We start from the raw sequence: 19,184 nt of genomic DNA, 5'->3' as shown, positions 1-19,184 counted from the left end.
TGAAATCTAGGCATAAAATGGAGTGTTAAATCGGTTTGACACGAATTAAAGATAATTTTGACATTCAGTTATTACATTTGTGTCTTTAGGATATAATTTATAGTACAGGTAACCCTCCTACAACACAGCATCCTATAACACGGTTTCACTGTAACACGATTCATGAATTGTGGGAACCCTCCGATAACATGGCATCCTATAACACGTGCTGTAAGAAGATATGGTCCTCTTCAGTTGAAATAGGAAACGTGCGTGAATCGTCGGAAAATGAAATTAGTGGCATATTAGAATTTGCTAAATCAATTAGAGGTGCAGGTTTTGTGGATATGGTTATTGGGGAGGTTTAAGATTTATTAGTGGAGGAAGAAGTTGATGAAGCGGATTTAATGGAAATGGCATCTGAAGCTGTAAATCAAATCGATTCCGAGGACACTGGCACTGATGAAGATTGTGCAGTTAATAATTTAACATTAAAAAAATTACTAGAAGGCCTAAGCTTAGTTGAAAATCTCGAGTCATTTTTTTTGAATGCAAACCCTGAAAGAAGTCGAAAATTCAAAAGGGAGCTGCAAAACTGTTTAGCTTCATACCGAGAAATTTACAATGACGTGCTAAGAACCAGCAAGCAAAGTGAAATTACAGATTTTTTGAAGAGGAAAGAAGATGCAAGAACTTTAAATGAAGAAAAAAGTTCTGAAAGTGAAGGCGATATCATTCCACCGAAAAAACGTTCTCAGTTGATTATATCGAGCAGTGATGACGAAGAAATTTATTAAATTAAAGTTGCGTTAAATTAAAATAATATTTTTGTTTTGTGTTGTACATAAATTTATATTTTGAATAAAAATTAAGTTGTTTATGCAGAATTAAAAAAAAAATTTGTTTTTAATAAGTTTTCGGAACGTAACCCCCCTTTTTGTACTGGCTTTGGGTCTCATACTACACGGTTTCATACAACACGGTATTTTCTAGGAACCTATCTACCGTGTTATAGGAGGGTTACCTGTATTTATAAAACCTCGGTATAAATTAGTATAAAGAAAAAGGGGTAAGATACAATAAGTGTCATAGTTATTAGTTATATAATTAAAGATATCAAAAGACATTTTATGAAAATATTTTTTCGAATGTGATATTAATAGAATGGTTCGAATAGGAAATCGAGTGCAAGTATTCAATGCGTTAAAGAGTAAATGATTACAGGAATAATGAATCAATAGACACTAAAGCATCGACTGTGAGTCAAGTAGCCTCTCTAGAACACTGAGCATCCAGCCTACTTTGATAAGTGAGAGGTTTGCTAGGTAGTGATGTAAGTCAACGAAGGAACCAGACCTAACGAGAAATATGCATTTTAACCGATCTAACCTTCATCTTTTGGGAATATTTTAGTACACATTATCGCTCAAATGAGACCAAGAAAGTAACGTAATAAAATAAATAATAAACTTAATTATTTAATATTAATATTTTAATTAACGTCACCGATGAAACCGTACTCTAATTTGTCATAGAACATACTTATATACATACATACTATATGAGTAGAGTGACATTAACCCGTTTGCATCCAAGCGCGGAATATTCCGCGAGCCACGATAGCCGACTATCACCGAGCGCGGAAAAATCCGCGAGCTGACTTTTTTCCATTACCAGTTGCTGAATATTTTTCATATGCCACAGATCACGTTCACGAAAGGGATCAAACGTGATCTGTGGCATATGAAGAATATTCAGCAACTGGTAATGGGAAAAGTTAGTGCGCGGATTATTCCGCGCTCGGTGATAGGCGACAGTCGCCGCTCGCGGAATATTCCGCGCTCGGTGATAGACGACTGTCGTGGCTCGCGGAATATTCCGCGTTTGGATTCAAATGGGTTAACACTTTACCGACGGCTAGCGATTCAACAGCCTAAGCACATCCGACCGGCCGCTCAGCCGCAGAATCTCCCTGGCGCCCCCCATATAAAAATGTGGAAGCTTACAAAGCAACGTACCTCAATACTAAATAACAAATTGCTGTTCATATAATGATAATGACTGTTCATCGCCATGGCAACCGATTAATAGACTGTCGGTCGATAAAGTGTTAAAAGTCTACTATAGTAAGTACATCTATAACCCTTATACAGTATTTAGATACTTTCATAAGGTGATACCACAATTGACGTTAAAATGTATTATATATATGTAATATTTGTAATCAAATATTTTCATATGAGATTCTGAATTTTGTTTTGTATCTCTCATAATATACATCTCCCAGAATAAACGTCTATTAATCTTTATTCTTTTCCTCAATCGTTGAATGAAAATATTAAATAAATTATATTTTTGTAGAACACACAGATTACCATATCAGTCGTCAAAGTGTTAATTAATGAATACATTATCCTTTGGCACTCGAGAGGTGACCTTCAGTCACCATTCGATAAAATTTGGAAGCTCGATATTAATTAATATACCAAATTTAAGATAATGTAACGGTATGCAAATAATTCTACGTTTTAATTATTACTCGATTTCTTATATCCTGTTGAACAAAATATTGTCAGCTTTATGGCAGAAAATTGTTGAACCCCTACTCTTCTTTAGCCAAAAAATCATCGAGTGCAAAGGGTTAAATAATAGATAATTACCATTATATTATTTTGTACTAAATAAAATATCATTGTACTGATATAGTTATATCAAAACATAAATATTATAATTCTGGTATAGTTATAAATAATATATATATAAAAGTTATATCTGCAAAAAATTGTTTTACTATCAGTATTACTATTGTATATATAACTAAAGCATAATATTAAATACTATTGTATTTATAACTAAGGTAAATAGGAATTTAATTGTTAATGCTAAATAGTTTGTAATAACATTGCTACACCACTGTATTGGAAATTCAACGATATAGGACTTAAGGTAAGATGGTAAAGGATTCTTCATCATTAAAAAGATTGACAAATTTTAAGTAGGGAACGCGTAGAATATCATTTTTGACGAAAAGAATAAAATAATACATTCTGACTGTGAGATACAGAAATAGTAACGGAAAATAGGACGCAAATTTTTGGAGACTCGATTCGTAAATTGGTTCCTCGTTACGAGTGCTTGCAGATGCTCAGATGTTGAAAAGTCGTAGCTGAATGTAAATTTATGTTGGCAACTGACTTATAAAATAATTTAGTTCTATTAATACAGGTTTTTATTTTTTTTTCAGTATATCAACATAGTATAATATCGAATCAATTATAATAAAGAAATATTTCGATTATCTTCATTTTCAGATTTAACTATTCCATTTTTATGTATAGCACCTCGTCGTATTTACGATATAGTGGATAATATTAAAGGAATTTGCAAGAAATATCATAGCAAATCGAATATGCAACTGCATATGTATAGAATAAATATACATATTCATATACATTCATACGTGGAAATATTCGAATGTTTACATTGGCTAGGCTTAATAAGTGAAATATTTATGTTATATCATATTTTGCCAGACTATATTAATAAAAATTAGTAAATTTAGATACTTATAAAGGTCAGTAAAATTAGGAAAGAATGAAACGATATAATTATTGTACATTTATTATATCTACGACCGGTGGTGGCGCTAGTTTGTTACATGAGAATCGTTTTAAGGTTATTATGCCAACACAAAGTATATTAACAATATATTGTACTTTCTCATTTTTTAATTAATTGTATTTTCAACTATTATTAGACATTACATTTCAATATTTTTCGCGATCCACTGATGATGCATATTTGTAATAAATGTTCCATATTTTGCTGTACTTTTTCTTATGCACTGATGTACTTATATTTTGCTGAATTATTTCCTAATTTTACTGATATCATTTTGAAACTTCCCTTATAATATACGTATATATAGTTTATATAATGCAATTATATGATAAAGTATATATATTAAACAAATCATATTACTTCAAGTATTTTGTTTTAATGTATATATTTTATTTTTTAAAGATATCTAATATCTGACAATAAATTTTGAAATGTTTTCATACATAAGTGCAGGAATGATAGTATTAGGTGAAATTCATATATATGTATATATGAAATTAAAATAGGAGAAATTATATATTAAAAATTAAAAATAATAAAAATAATAAAAAATTATAACTTAATAAATTTCACCGATTACTATCATTCCTGTACTTATACATGAAAGTATTTCAAAATTGACTATCCTGTAGAATTCCAGGCATATCTCACAAATATTTAAAATCGAATTATTCGAAAAAAGCTTGTATTAAAAAATTATTTCCTAATTTTATATTTTCGTTATATTTTTTCATTTAAAATCAGCGTTTTCCTGATTTGCACACCAATTGTGAGATCTCCTGTACAATAAAAATTTCAAAAGTATACAAACCTTGAACATGTTCGCCATTGAACTTCACCGAAATTTCATGTTGTCCTTCCTCTTTAGGATCGTACCTCAGAGACACTGTACCATCGTGATTATCTTCGATTACTGGCTTGTCCATGTTCCCGCTTGGCATTTTCACTTCGGCTAAAATGTAACGAAGAAAAGTTAGAGTCTTTAAATAATGCGACATAATGTTGTTTCTAACTCGATTTTTATAACGTAGGTAATCGAACGAAAGACGTATATAAACGATTTATAAACGATTCAGTATTCATTAAAATTTTGTTAAAATATCTATTACGAGTAGAGAATCATTTACATATATATTATGAATGACGTTATTATATCTAATAGAAATTGTTTACATTTTTAGATCAAATTATTTGACTTGAAATGATTAAAATTGCAATATATTTTTCTACTACATTTTCTACCAAATTTTGTAGCATTTAAGAACATTATAAAATAAATATTGAACAAAATTATTAGACTTGGCACTATTGAAATTATTATTTCTATAATAATACCATATTTAGGAAAATTATGAAAATATTTTACTTTTACATAGGTCAATTAAACTTTGTATTATTTTCGAAATAAAAATATAAAAATTTCGCCATTAATACACATTTTAATTTTTTTTTTTAAATCCCGATGCCCTTCATATAAATATTACTACTCTATGTTTAATAATAATTTATTCCATTGTACAAAAGGATTAAAGTAATATATTATAACCATTTGTGTTCCACCAGAAACACTATGGAGACACTGAGAATGATAAAGTTATTGATAAAGATCAAAAGGGGAAGAAGGTTACAGATACTTGTAATGTTTTCTTTTTTCCAAAATAAAATTTCAATGTCTAAAATCTTTCAGAGTTAAAGTCAAAATCAACTAATAAAATAATAATAATATAATTAGAAAATAAGTTAAAATCAACTGGAGGAGTTGTCAATGAGTAAACCCTTATAGACAAAAATCAACATTTCAACTTTGACCTTATTCTTCTTTAAAACTACATTTCTTCAGTAACATTGTAAGTAAGAATTAATAAATCATTTAATTTTATTATATAGTTTGTTCCTTTCATGTGGAAACACAGTGGAAGACACAGAAAAATTTCAAACAAATGTTTCAAGCTGTAAAGGAGCACATACTATAGTAATAATCCTGTGATACCTAAATGTCCATAGAAAATCATATTAAAGTTTTAAATAGGAACCTATATTTCTATTACAGATTCTCACAGCCGACATAAGATCATGTTCAAAACAATTGTGTTCTATGCTTAAACTTTAAAATTTAAGTTTGAGTTGATGTGCCAATATAAAGTCCAAGTATAAGCTACCTGTGGTAAATAGAAGTTCCTCCTTTAGGAAATTTGAATACTGTTGTATTGTATTATAATATCTTTATTAACTTTGAAATTTTATATCCTGATAATAGTTATGTAAAAACCATAAGCAATATATTTCAATATCAGCTATAAGAATATCTAATGAAAAATAGTGGTTACTATTTAAAAATATCAATATCATCAAGCAGTTTTCCAAAGTGACCAAAAAGTAAACTAAATATTACATTATTATATGACTTTCTATATCTTACAATATTCCTCTGAAATATTTTTCTGTATCTCACATTTTTCAAGATATTTCCAAGTTTCCACATAAAACAAACACACTGTATAATCCAATAAATTACAAGACACGTAAGGACAATAAAAATACTTCTTCGAAAGAATTTACATATCACCTGAAATATGATGATTGAAATTATTATTTGACTATATGTATTATACTTTCAGGGTATTTCACGCGTACGTGCAATAAGTGTAATAAATGCATAGAGCAAGCCAAAAACGAGATACCTATGAAGGATAGATAAGCTAATGATTAGGAATAATTTCCTGAACAGGTGAAACCTTTTTTCGTTTGCACGTAGAAAAGACTCTGAAAAATTAATGGAGAAAAATCGAATCCTGGTGGCACTTCTTCGTTTTCTGGATCGATCCTGGTGTAACAGACCGGTCCACGTTCAGCGTAATCGTACTGACTGCACGTAATAGTCTTCAGTCCGTATCTGTAGAAGGTCGACAACTCCTGCCACGTGGTTTCGACCTCCTCTTCCTCCCAGACCATATCCAAAGGTTCGATTCGGTCGACTCACTGATATGAACAACATTACACGATCGTTGACAAAACGAGTCAGAATTGTGATCAAATGCAGCACAGTTACAGGTGAATAATGACTGGCTATCTTTACGAGGCTTTCTTTAATCGGAGAAAATAGAACGTAGAACTAGCAAAGATTGTCTTTTTCATTCGACTCTATCTAGGGACACGGTTCAACGATACTGTTTTAGTAATTGTTATTACATTATTACAATAGGCACAAAGGTTTTATTAGTACGATGACATTCTTTTCATTCAAGGATAATAGACTTTCCTATTCGAAGAAGACTTCCTATTCATGAATTGCAATCTATTTCAAAAATATAGTATATAAAATAATTAATATTTGATAGATAAGCTGGATTAAACTAAATATTAAATAATAAATTAAATCTACAAGATAAAATTTAATATTAAATTTATATTTACTTGAAAGATTGGATCCAAGAAAATATTAAATAATTAATGTACTTATTTGATCTACTGAATCAAAGTATATATTAAACAATTAATATTTATTTTATAAATCGACTAAATTAAACTAAATATATAGAAGAATATAATTTTCAGAATTTAGAATTTATAGAATTCATTATTAGAAGCTAAAAGATCATTAAATTTCTAATTAAGGGCATTCTTTGAAACTATTTTGGTATACGTTATTAATAAAGACAGTACAGAGATACTTAATCAAATATCTTATAATTTATAGCAAATTGTTTCAATTACAATGGTCGAAAGGTAATCTTCGAATAATCTTTCCATTTTTCCAAAATTATTTTCTTCATACTATAATATCTTTGATCGAGCTACGTTTGCTTTTGATAACTAATTAGGTAGATTCCTAATACTTTCATAAAATAGAATGTCCGTACACTAATCAAAATTAGATTTCTTTTAATCAAAATTCATTAAGAAAAATCGTTATTAGCACTCGTTAGCCACTCTACGTGTATTACTCGTAATTTTATAACAGAGATAATTACTTTTATACACATATCGTGAACGCGTTCAACAAGAACATTTTATTAGATTATCGACAGTATCTGACGTTCTAAGATCAAGCACAAACTAATATTAGGCCATCGTTAATGGGGAGCTAAATTAACACGCAAACTGAAATTTCATATCGACGTCTAATGTCTCTGAAAGTTCCAGAGTATCGATATTAGAAATGGTACACAAGAGAAGATAGAGAACCATTTAGTCGATTACACGTATCAATAATAGCACTACCTTTGAGAACTTGATCGTGAGGCATTAACGAGAAAGGTTTATTTTCATTGTCCAATTGTCTTAAAACACTGTGTTATCTTTGATGAGCCATTAGTCAGTTTATGATCTACTATCATCGTTTAAGAGATCACTTGAAATTGTTTGTGAACGCTAAGTTATTTTATCTCCAGGAATATAGATCGGATCGAATCGAATCGAATAAGGAAGAGCAAACACGTAAAATTGTAACGCCGATCGTACAATAACAAGGAACAGAGAGAGAAAAATACATGAATTAGAATCTATTAATCCATTTTACTACAGCGGTTCTCTTTTCCTTTATTTATATCTCGTCGATTTCGTATGCCACTTTGTAATGAAATAAACATTAAAAATGTCACGCGAGCGAAGTATAAATACGAGAAAAAGAAACACTCGAGACACAGATACTAAATAAATAGAATTACATAATGAAGTACCAAAACTCTCGTTAAGAACCACGATCGATTAATAAAACCTGACTGGGTAAAGGAGGAACGACCCCTCGGATAGGAGGATCGAATACACTCTCCTCCGCGAAATTTTTCGATCAAGATCCTCAAAGGAGTGTACGAAATGCTTCCCAAACGTCAAGGAAAGGAAACGAGCAAAGGTTTGTTTGAAATTGTAATGAACATCGAAGATGGTACGTTCTAAGTCGTGGCAGGAGAAAGACCGACCGAACGAGTTACACCGTAAGAAATCCTCTGGATTTCGTCTCTCCTTTAGAAATCGTCGGTATGAGAGAAGTTGCTTCCAACACGAGTAAACGTTATCCCGGTATCGCTTCCAGCTGGATCACGACGTTAATCGACTTCTCGAGGGCACATCTCTGGCGCGACTGACGATGAAGCGGGCATCGCTAGCGAGCAAACGATGCCAGCCCGGGAGACCTTCTTTTTTTCCAGAACACCTACCGTCGGACTTTATATCATGCGGTGGTCGCCTCGTGTCTAATAAATCTTTCTATCTCTGTCACACCGACCCACCGTACATATACGGCTAGCTTTCGGGTCGGCTGTCGTATAATTATGCACGGACCGATACGTAATGAAGACATCACCCCCTGATCAAGATAAGAAGCTAACGTACCGAGCGTTACTTCATTAATGTACCAACCAGGCTTCTTCCTCGTTATTTCTTCTTTTTCTTCTTCGTGCTTTTTCGAAACCTTGATGATAAAACCGTGCAACGAAATAAGATCAATCCTCCCGTAAATCCTTCGAATAAGATTTGATAAATGTTTTGAAACAATGTGTATATTCATCTATATATAGTATTATTTGCATATGAGTGTATATTACCGACTGATGAAAGTGTATAATGTGACATATCTTCTTTGTATTTCATGCGACAATTATCTTCACTTTCAATGATGCGTATTGGTATAATTTATTGACAAAATTTCGTTAACTAGAGGTGAGAAATAGATGAATTAGGAAATTAATGAATTTAAAAAACCTCCTATCTTCGATATCGTTACGAAATTAATAGAGCTATCAATCCTCTTGAAAATAATATGCTTCATTCTTTGCATGGCTGTTGATCTATATCAGACAACAATTAAGGTTAGGTATACATATATATATATAAACGCATGGAGAATACTGTTTCATAGAGATAATTAGATTCATTGCTTAACCTTGTATCGGTAATATACCTTGTAAGTACAGCTTGTAACATGAGAAATGTGATTGGTTCTTGGCAATATGAACGTTAATAAATCCAAACTTAATGAGACGTAGAGAATCTGGGAATAGACCTGTATATTTAGATCGAATGAACATTTATACGTTTCTAATCGCATAAATCTCTTACTCGTATTATTTCTTAAAGAAATGTTCCTCGTTCCGTTTGTTGCACTTTCGTAATATATTTAAACCGAAGAGACAGTTTACAAAATTCTTTCGAGTGAGTCGATATTATATTTTTAGGGTTCGATAGGTTATGTACACAGTAGATCTACTGTCAACACTGATGGATTTCGTTACTCGTTACCCGGTCCACTTGTATCCGTTCACGTGGTATTATCCATACGATTTATACGATTCGACATGCTTTGCTTTATTTTGATATTTTGAAATCCTCAAACCAACTCGGATAATTCACCCAGACGGTTACATAATTCTTTATTATGTGGAAAGAATCCCGGAATTCTTAAGATAGAAGAGAGTGGAATTTGGCGCATAACCTCCATCCTGCCTTCCCTTCCACGACTGATCGGTGTTTCCATCTAGCGCAGGAAGTTGTACCTAGCGAAGGGGGATCGGAATCGGCTGATTCGTGCGCGTTAAACGCGTGCCAAGGGTAATACGAGTAACACGAGTAATACGAGAAATCGGAGCTCGGGCTACTTGATTAATTGCAAACAACCGTGATACGACGAATTTACGCGACGTTACGTTATTCATGTGCACCTAAATTGCTTAAATCGTCGCAAAGATATCGACAACGAGGAGAGAGAGGAATAACGTGACCGATGGAGAACGAATTGGTTGCTTGACTTAATACTCTCGCGATTAACGATGTCAACACATCGATCACGAATGTAATTGTTCATGGAACGAGTATTTCATTCTTGCTACGTTTTGACGCATCGGTATGTGTTTCGAATTAATTCATTAATTTATTTATTTATTAAATGCTACAATTACCGATTGGTAATGTATAAGTAAATGCAATATATATAGAAAATATTAATTGAAGTGGTATAATGAAAATAAATATGTATATATATGTATATATATAACTAGGTTTCTTTCTTTATAAAAATCAACATTAACTTCTTTTAAAGTAATTGCTATTTGTATAACTACAAAAATAAAGATTCTGAAAATAATCATTTTGACTAGTGTGGTAGTTTAGTGTTAGAGAAACAATGCTCTTGGAGTAATGAAATTTGAACAAAACGTATCTAGATATGTATCTGGATAATATATGAAATAAATTTTATTTTATATTTTTTAAATTTATGTGTGACTAGATAAATTGAATTTCATTATAATTTGAGGAGTTTGTTAAATATTATATACCGATATAATAATAACAAGACTAAATTACTTATTCATGCTGTAGTGTAAGATACAAGGCAGTTCTAAGGGAAATACTATTCTATATTAATTTGTTATAAAATTTATTATAGTTCTTTGTATCATATCACGTTTTTATCAATGTTTATTATATTAAATTTTTATAGACGATTTGTATTACTTTCCAATACTTTTCGAAACTATATACATATTTAATAATAAAATATATTAATAAAATTCAGTATAATTTTAAATTCAATATAATTCAATATAATTGTTTGTCATTAATCTAATTAAGAAATAACAAAATATATCAAACAGTAGTAGAAAAGTAATATTGCTCGCCATGTATCAAAAATACGTATCAAAATGTTTGCACGAAAATGTATTACTTGCCAAAATATATCAATGTCAAAATTGTACGTTACTATAAAACTATTTATTTCTTATGAGATAAGTTATATATTAATTTTTAAATTAGAGCATCTCTGTATAATTTATTTTAAAACAATTTTCAATTTTTCTTTTTTTTAATAACAATAACTAATAACTGCCGTCATTTGTTATTTAAAAAAATGCTTCTGTACAAAGAATGTTTCTAGAGTACAATTTAAAACTGAATAAAAACATAAAATACTATTCTTTTCAAAATTAAAGTAATTTATGAATTGATATTATTTTATGGAAACACGAAATTTAGAAAAAATGTTCGGTTATATGTAAAATTTTTTAAGTATTAAAGTGAAGAAAGAAATTCTATTTAATATATTGATCTAATAAATTAAATCAGACAATTTGTACTAAATTAACGAAATTCTATTATTCCCGAATTTTTTCTTTTCTATAAGTATCTTACAATTTTATCAACAATTATTATTATTCTCAATTTTCATTTACGATTTGCAGCATAATAAAAAAATATCATTATTTACATAAATTTTAGTAATATTATTAATTCTTCGTTACTTTAATTTATTTAATAACTATACTATATATAAGTAGTATACATATACTACTATAAACCAAACTACACTATATTTACTATATTGTTTTCCATTGTCTTTTATTTTTGTAATACAGACCCCCAAAAAAAGAAAATAAATAAAAGTTTCAAAAAAATGCAAACCAAATGCAATGCAACAGTTTTTACCAAATTTTCTTTGTTTCGACAGTCATTATTCCATTTCTAAAATTTTCGAATTGCTCAAAAATTTTCACGTAATTAAGTTGGTAAATTAATCAAAATCTAAATCATTTTCAATATCATCAGGTTATCTCCATGACTAAATCGAATATAATTTTAATTTAATCTGCGTTCGAAAAATTCATTTTTAATGATAGTTTACATAACGATATTATTTTTCTATTAACATTGTTATTTTTAATTATAGTTTAATTTTCGAATATTTTCATCTATATCACCTATTATAATTGCAGAACCAATACAACTGGAATAAAATCGGAGATAATGGAGAAAGATCGACTTTCCAAGATTTCCATCGCCCTAGTTAGCGATTTTGAAACTCGGGCTTCGATTTTTGGGCCAATGACGAATCCGCACATCCGGAGCCACTTAATCATCCAGTATTAATATCACCGCCTCGCTTCCGACACAGCCGTCGACATACCTTTTTCTCTCTCTACTTCTCCCTCACCTTCTCTCGTATTTTCTCTTTCTCTCTCTCTCTCTCTCAATCTCTTCCTCCTTCTTCATCTCTTCGTCTATATCTATCTATATATATTTTTGGTGTAAATGTAAATGTCAATGTAAATGTGAATGTACGAGCAAGAGCAAGATACACCTGGTGCGAGAAATGTCGGATTTATCGTTTCGTCTATCTCGTTTAAATGAACACGCGAATCGTTAACTACGAAGAGTGTTGCAACTTTGCTCAAACATGCCACGTAATGCACCAAGAAACTGCGCTAGAAGCCATCTTCTATAAGTTTATGCGACGAAGTCTATTTCGTTAAAGAATTAGATTTCTAAATTAAACAGTACATTGATATTTGAATTTTTGTTGAAATGTCGAAGAGAATGTTGAAAAATGTTGATACAGTAGATGGAGTTACTGAGAAGTAACTAGGAAGTTAAGACACAAAAGTTACTAAGAAGTTACCAGAAGTTTGGGGAGAAATTTATATTATATTAACAGTAGAACTACTGGCTGCAATGTAATGTAACACTGTAATGCGAATCTAAATGTAGTGTACATAGATGATATTAATTGAAGTATATGTAATTACGATTCTATGTGAATCAAGTCATTATTATCTTTGACAAGGGAAGTTGCAGAGTTTCAGCAAATACGAGAGTAAAAAGTCTGATATGAGTCATTTTGGCTTCCTTGGTAATTCTAAACTAAGTGTTGAATTAAGTTACTTTAAGTTAAATTCAATTGGAATTATTTCCATTCGTATAACTATGTTCTTAAAATAGATAATTTGACAATTTAGGTATTTGAATTTTAATAGAAACGATATTGAAACTAATTGCATTTTAAAGATATACGACAAAGTAACTAGAATATCACTAACTTTACTTAGTAACTAGAATATCACTAAGTTTCTTAAGTTAAAATTTAATTTGATTCGTACAATTAACAAGTTTTGAAATTAAACGTAGCATTACTTCGATTTTCATAAAAACGATACTGAAACTGATTGCATTTTGAACATAAACGGTAAAAAATTATTTCCAAAAGTAAAGTACATGGTAGAATTAATAGAAAATTGCTACGAAATTACTAGGAAGTTACTAAGAATCCAAGATACTAGAAAAATACATTTTTGTAAGCACCTATTTTTTTCTATTATATTACACTGATTTTGTATTTAATTATATTATATTATATTAATTTAATTTTATTAACTTACAACATTATTTGACGAATATATCATTTGGACTTGTCTACTTCAGGTATAAGAAAAAGGATACTAGTATAATACTAGTATAATAAAGTCACCAGATGACAAGGAACTTCAAATTATTTGAAATTTCTAAATGATTTTATAATTCATTTTACGATCTAGGCCAACATTTTTCATTTCATCAGACTGCTTCGACTATTACTATTTAGTTATACTATATACATTAACACATATTACAGATTGGATGTTCTAGTGTTAACCTAAAACTAAACTAACTTCACGGGATATACAATGTGTTTCGTTTTCAAGGTCATCTTGACCTTGAAAGAAAAATTAAATATTATATTCTTACTTTGACCCAAATTTTTTATCATGAAACAGTTTTTCCTATTGACAAATGTAACGAAGGCGTTAGAGGATATAAAATAAATGAGACACCCTATACAAAACCAACTTTAAATCAAGACCTACCAATTTAAAATTATTCATAAGATAAAAAAAGAAAAACAATTCCGGAAAGTATATATAGGGTGACCCTGAAAGATATGTACAATTCGGGATCGTAAAAAAATCATAAAAAAAATCATAAAATATAAAAAATTTATACAAAAAATATATATCGAGTATCGATATATCAGTAATATTCGAGAAAATCGAATTTGAAAATTCGTTTTGTAATCTTTGCAATGAAAATAATAAAATATTCGTTGATAAAATATATATATATTTTATAAATACTGCGTGAACATTATTTACAAACATGATAGACGATACACGTCTGTATTGTTTGTATCTCACAATTAATTAGTCGTAAATCAATATGTGCAAAGCGAATTTTCAATTTCGATTTTCTCAAAAAGTAAATTCCAAAAAAAGATCTATATTTTTCTCATATCTTTCTATGAAGAACCACCTGGTGTCCAGCTGTACATATCTGTCAGGGACACCCAGTATAATAAAAATTGCTAGTAAGGTTATAGAACTTACATGTAACAGTGCCACCTGGCGACGGTAAGGGGATGTTGTTCAGTCGAATAAGGTTGAAATTCTTCTTCGATACACTAGAACTCTCTTGGACAGTGGAACTGTGTTGCTTTACAACGTGTTGCTCCTGTTTTTGCCTAGTCTTCTTGGCTCTGTGTGTCTTATGGGTGCTGTGCTCCCGGTATTCCTCTGAGGCCTGCAACATTGTTTCGAGAACGTTTCATAATATCCAATGTCAATGACAATACACAATGAATGAACCATAAAAACAGTATTGCGTTGTCGTAAAAGTGGCGAATACTAAAATAACGACACAAAGTAGAGCAACGGTTCTCAAATTTTTCCTTCGTGCATCAGTTAAATAATATACAGGATGTCTCAGCAACGGTAGTATAACCAAGAAAAGTGTGATTCTACATACAGAAACGAATGGGAAAAAAAAGAATAAAATTTTTTTATTCGAAGCTTTGTTTTCGAGAAAATTGACTTTAAATATTCACCGAATATACGTGTACTTAACTACGCTTTAAATGGATAAATCATCAATACATCAGCATCAGTGGTACAGCCAAGAAGGGAATGATTCTACATGAAAAAATAAATCTAAAATAAAGAATAAAATTTTTTCATTCGAAGCTTCGTTTTCGAGAAAATCGACTTTGAATATCCACCGAGTACACATACACTTAGCTATGCTTAGCTTAGATGTGTGTACTATCAATATATGATTATCGGTGATACAATTCAGTTGGGGTGATTCTATGCGAAAAAACAAATCGAAAATAAAGAATAAAATTTTTTCATTCGAAGCTTCGTTTTCGAGAAATTCGACTTTGAATATTCACCGAGTGCGCATGCACTTAACTTTGGCTAATGGCGGATGGACCATCAGTATACCAGCGTTCTCGGTGGATATTCAAAGTCGAATTTCTCGAAAACGAAGCTTCGAATGAAAAAATTTTATTCTTTATTTTCGATTTGTTTTTTCATGTAGAATCATTCCCTTCTTGGTTATATTACCGATGCTGATGTACTGATGATCTATCCATTTAAAACGTAGTTAAGTGCACGTATATTCGGTGAATATTCAAAGTCGAATTTCTCGAAAACGAAGCTTCGAATGAAAAAATTTTATTCTTTATTTTCGATTTGTTTTTTCACGTAGAATCACCCCACCTCAATTTTATCACCGATAATCATATATTGATGGTCCATACATCTAAGCCATAGCTAAGTACACGTGCACTCGGTGAATATTCAAAGTTGATTTTCTCGAAAACGAAGCGTCGAATGAAAAAATTTCATTCTTTATTTTCGATTTGTTTTTTCATATAGAATCATCTCCTCCTCGATTGTACCATTGTTGTTTGGTACACCCTGTATAATGAAGTCAGGTGGATACATTTTGTTGACCGTAACACGTTTATTTTATTCGTTACAGTACAGCTTATCCTGCACGCATAATTTTAATAATTTTGAAATCTAAAATAATCGCTGGAAATATTCAATGTATCAGAAATTGAAATATTTTAACTATATCTTTGACCTAATAAGATTTAATAAGCTACGATTTGAAAAAAAAAAAAAAAAAAAGAACGAACCATAAGTCTTTATGTCAGGTTCATATTAAGTATTCTCTTTTTCGAAAAAATAAAACAGAAATATTCGTTAATATAATAGTTAGACATCACTGCAGTAAATAGTAAATAGTAAAATAGTTTTGGGAAGAAAATCAAAGTAATTTATGAATTTCTTCGTGAAACTATTGAATATATATTTGGTGAATGATTGCTTGCAATAAATAATTAATTAAATAAAAAAGAACGAAAGACGAGTCTATATCGTGTTCCTGTTAAGTACTCACTTTTTCGAAACAATAAAATAGGTATATTCGTTAACATAATGACTAAAAATTCAAAAAATTTTTGTTTCCATTTAGTTCCTCCTTTAGATGCTTCTAATCATAATATATAATACAATACAATTACTGATGATTTTCCCAAAGTACAAATTTAAAATAACAAAATAATAAAAGTAACAAAAATGAACAAAAAGTTAACTTATATTCCCATAATAAATATTAAAATAACTTTGCAAGAAGAATTTAGGTATTTTATACACATTTCTTTTGTGAAATTGATAAATATCCTCAGACCCAATGAACCACGATTTATTTCAAAAATGAATAATAGGTATCTACATCGTGTTCGTGTTAAGTCATTTGAACTGACTTTTTCGAAGATATAAAACAGGAATGCTCGTTAATATAATTCACGTGCTTCGATATAAATGAGGATGCTACAGGGTGAATTTCTGAGAGCAGGGGATAGTACGCGTTACAGCTCATTACGATAGAATCTACGTATTTTGAGACTGGTAGCAAGCCAAAGTGCGCTGGGTGTAAAGAATTTATTATGTAACCACGACAAAATTATTGCAAAACATGTATCACGTGAAAAATTCGTTAGAAGATCTTGTAAACACACCTGCTAATTTACCTCGTAGCAACGATTCGTAGTTGGAATTCGAGTACATTAATTTAATCTGGTACATTGTATAAATGAAATTTTCGTGGGTTGCAATGTGTAAGAAAAATTAATCAAAAGATTCTGACAGCAAATTGCGATGAGGTTGCAAAATATTAACAACAGCAGCGTCCAATTATATGTAACGAATACTGATTCCACCATGATACGTTTGATAATAATGATATAATATATTAATGATCAATTACAAATATGTTATCATTATTATTAAATATATTATACAGTAAATTAATGATAAATGATAAATATATCATTATCACTATAATTAGATCTATTGTATGGCATATTAATAATATTAGTAATAATTATTAATATCTTTATTCAAAATAATTAATGCTAATTGCTATATTCTTTATCATTATAAAAAATTATCAAAAGTATTTTTCTTATTTCAATGTATATTGGTTTACACTGAAATATATTTTTATTTTCGATAGCAATATTTATGAAATATTAATACATTATATGATATCTTAATAAAATTAGTAATTAGTAATGATATTATTTAAAATAATTAGTACTCGTCATTATAGTCTTCATAATTACAAAATATTATTGACGATCTTTTTTCAATTCTATTTAACAAATATTAGGTTAGGTACATTCTCGTTTTTAATAATAATATTTATAACGTAATATATTCGTGGATTATGAATTATGAATGTTAATTTTTGTATACATTATTCTATTAATTTACTGTGCGCAAAATGAACAATTTTAATAATCCAAGAAGGTTTATATTTAAATAAATAAATGATTTTCATATCTAGAATTAGTTCGTTCTTCTTTTTACGTATCATTTTCGTACGTAGTACTACGATAATTATTATAATGTAATTAATAACACTGCGATTTATAATCATTTTGACAATTTGAGAAATCAATTAATGACACTTGCAGAATTTAGATTAAAGATAACAATAATAAAGAAAAACTGTTGCCTGTACATCGTAAAAATTAAATATTTTGCTTTTATTATAAAAATTATGTACAGTATATATTCCTGTTTTAAATATTAAATTTAAAATTTATAAAATTTATTTTCACCTCTATTTTTTAGATGTTACTAAAAATTTTGTTCATTGAAAGGAAGTATACCAAAAACAATAATTTTTAGATAGTTTTAATTTTAGATAGAAGTATACAAGAGGTACTCCAAAAATATTCCAGTCAATAGATTCGATACAATCGCATAATCACGATATGTTATAAATCCCCAATGAAAATAATATTTCTAGAAAAAGTCCCCAAAACACAAATTTCGATTAAACTCTACGTGTCTTCGCATCTAGTGTTCTCTTTAATCTGACGACGATATATAGCTACATCATATTAAAATAGCAATAAAGCTTGAAATGTAACTGCACCAAAGGACAGCAGATAATTCAAACGAAATCATCATGGAAATCTTATAAATCGAGTTTCCCAAGTGTTTATTCGAGAAATATGAAAACTGGATCAGGTACGAGCATATTCTGCACGCCATCGAAATTGCAATGCCTAGCGCGTTAAACGACACGTTAAACTAACTCTCGGGCAACAAATGCAAAGCGAAATTTTCCTCTTTTTAGAATTCTTTTTATATAACCACTTTGAATCATCTGGATAGCAGGTGCGTACCTTAATCTGCGCGTTAAAGCGTTTAGCAGTAACATAGAAGCAGCAGGAACCAGCTAGGACGGTGGTCGTCACGGAACTCGTGCTAACTGACGGTAATTTCGGGCACAATGCTGTATTCGATGTTACCATAATAGCCGGCTAGCCCCCACTCGTCCACGTTATAAAAGGGTAAAGGATATTAATCGCACAACATTGCACGATAGTACCCATAATTGAACGATTTTCTAACACTCCTCGTGGCAATAGACCCCTAACCTGCATCTCAATTCGTTAAAGCGAGGATGTTGATTTCTCA

The 19,184-nt window shown here is 30.0% G+C and overlaps 1 protein-coding gene across 1 annotated transcript in view; it reads right to left on the bottom strand.

Annotated features, from left to right (window-relative positions):
• Positions 1–18,966, bottom strand: part of LOC108552577 (filamin-A) — a 32,584-nt gene extending 13,618 nt beyond the window's left edge. The window contains exons 1-3 of the mRNA XM_017907202.1: positions 18,890–18,966; positions 14,727–14,919; positions 4,412–4,552 (exon numbers count right to left, since the gene is read on the bottom strand). Coding sequence (XP_017762691.1) covers positions 4,412–4,541 — 130 coding nt within the window. The 5' untranslated portion in view covers positions 4,542–4,552; positions 14,727–14,919; positions 18,890–18,966. The remainder of the gene's footprint in view (positions 1–4,411; positions 4,553–14,726; positions 14,920–18,889) is intronic.
• Positions 18,967–19,184: the final 218 nt, after the last annotated feature.

This window comes from Eufriesea mexicana, unplaced genomic scaffold (genome assembly GCF_001483705.2).
Source record: "Eufriesea mexicana isolate 0111107269 unplaced genomic scaffold, ASM148370v2 scaffold4744748860, whole genome shotgun sequence".
In the NCBI taxonomy this organism is placed as follows: Eukaryota; Metazoa; Arthropoda; class Insecta; order Hymenoptera; family Apidae; genus Eufriesea; species Eufriesea mexicana.
The sequence above is the reverse complement of the archived record's forward strand: the minus strand, read 5'-3'. Positions and strand labels throughout refer to the sequence as shown.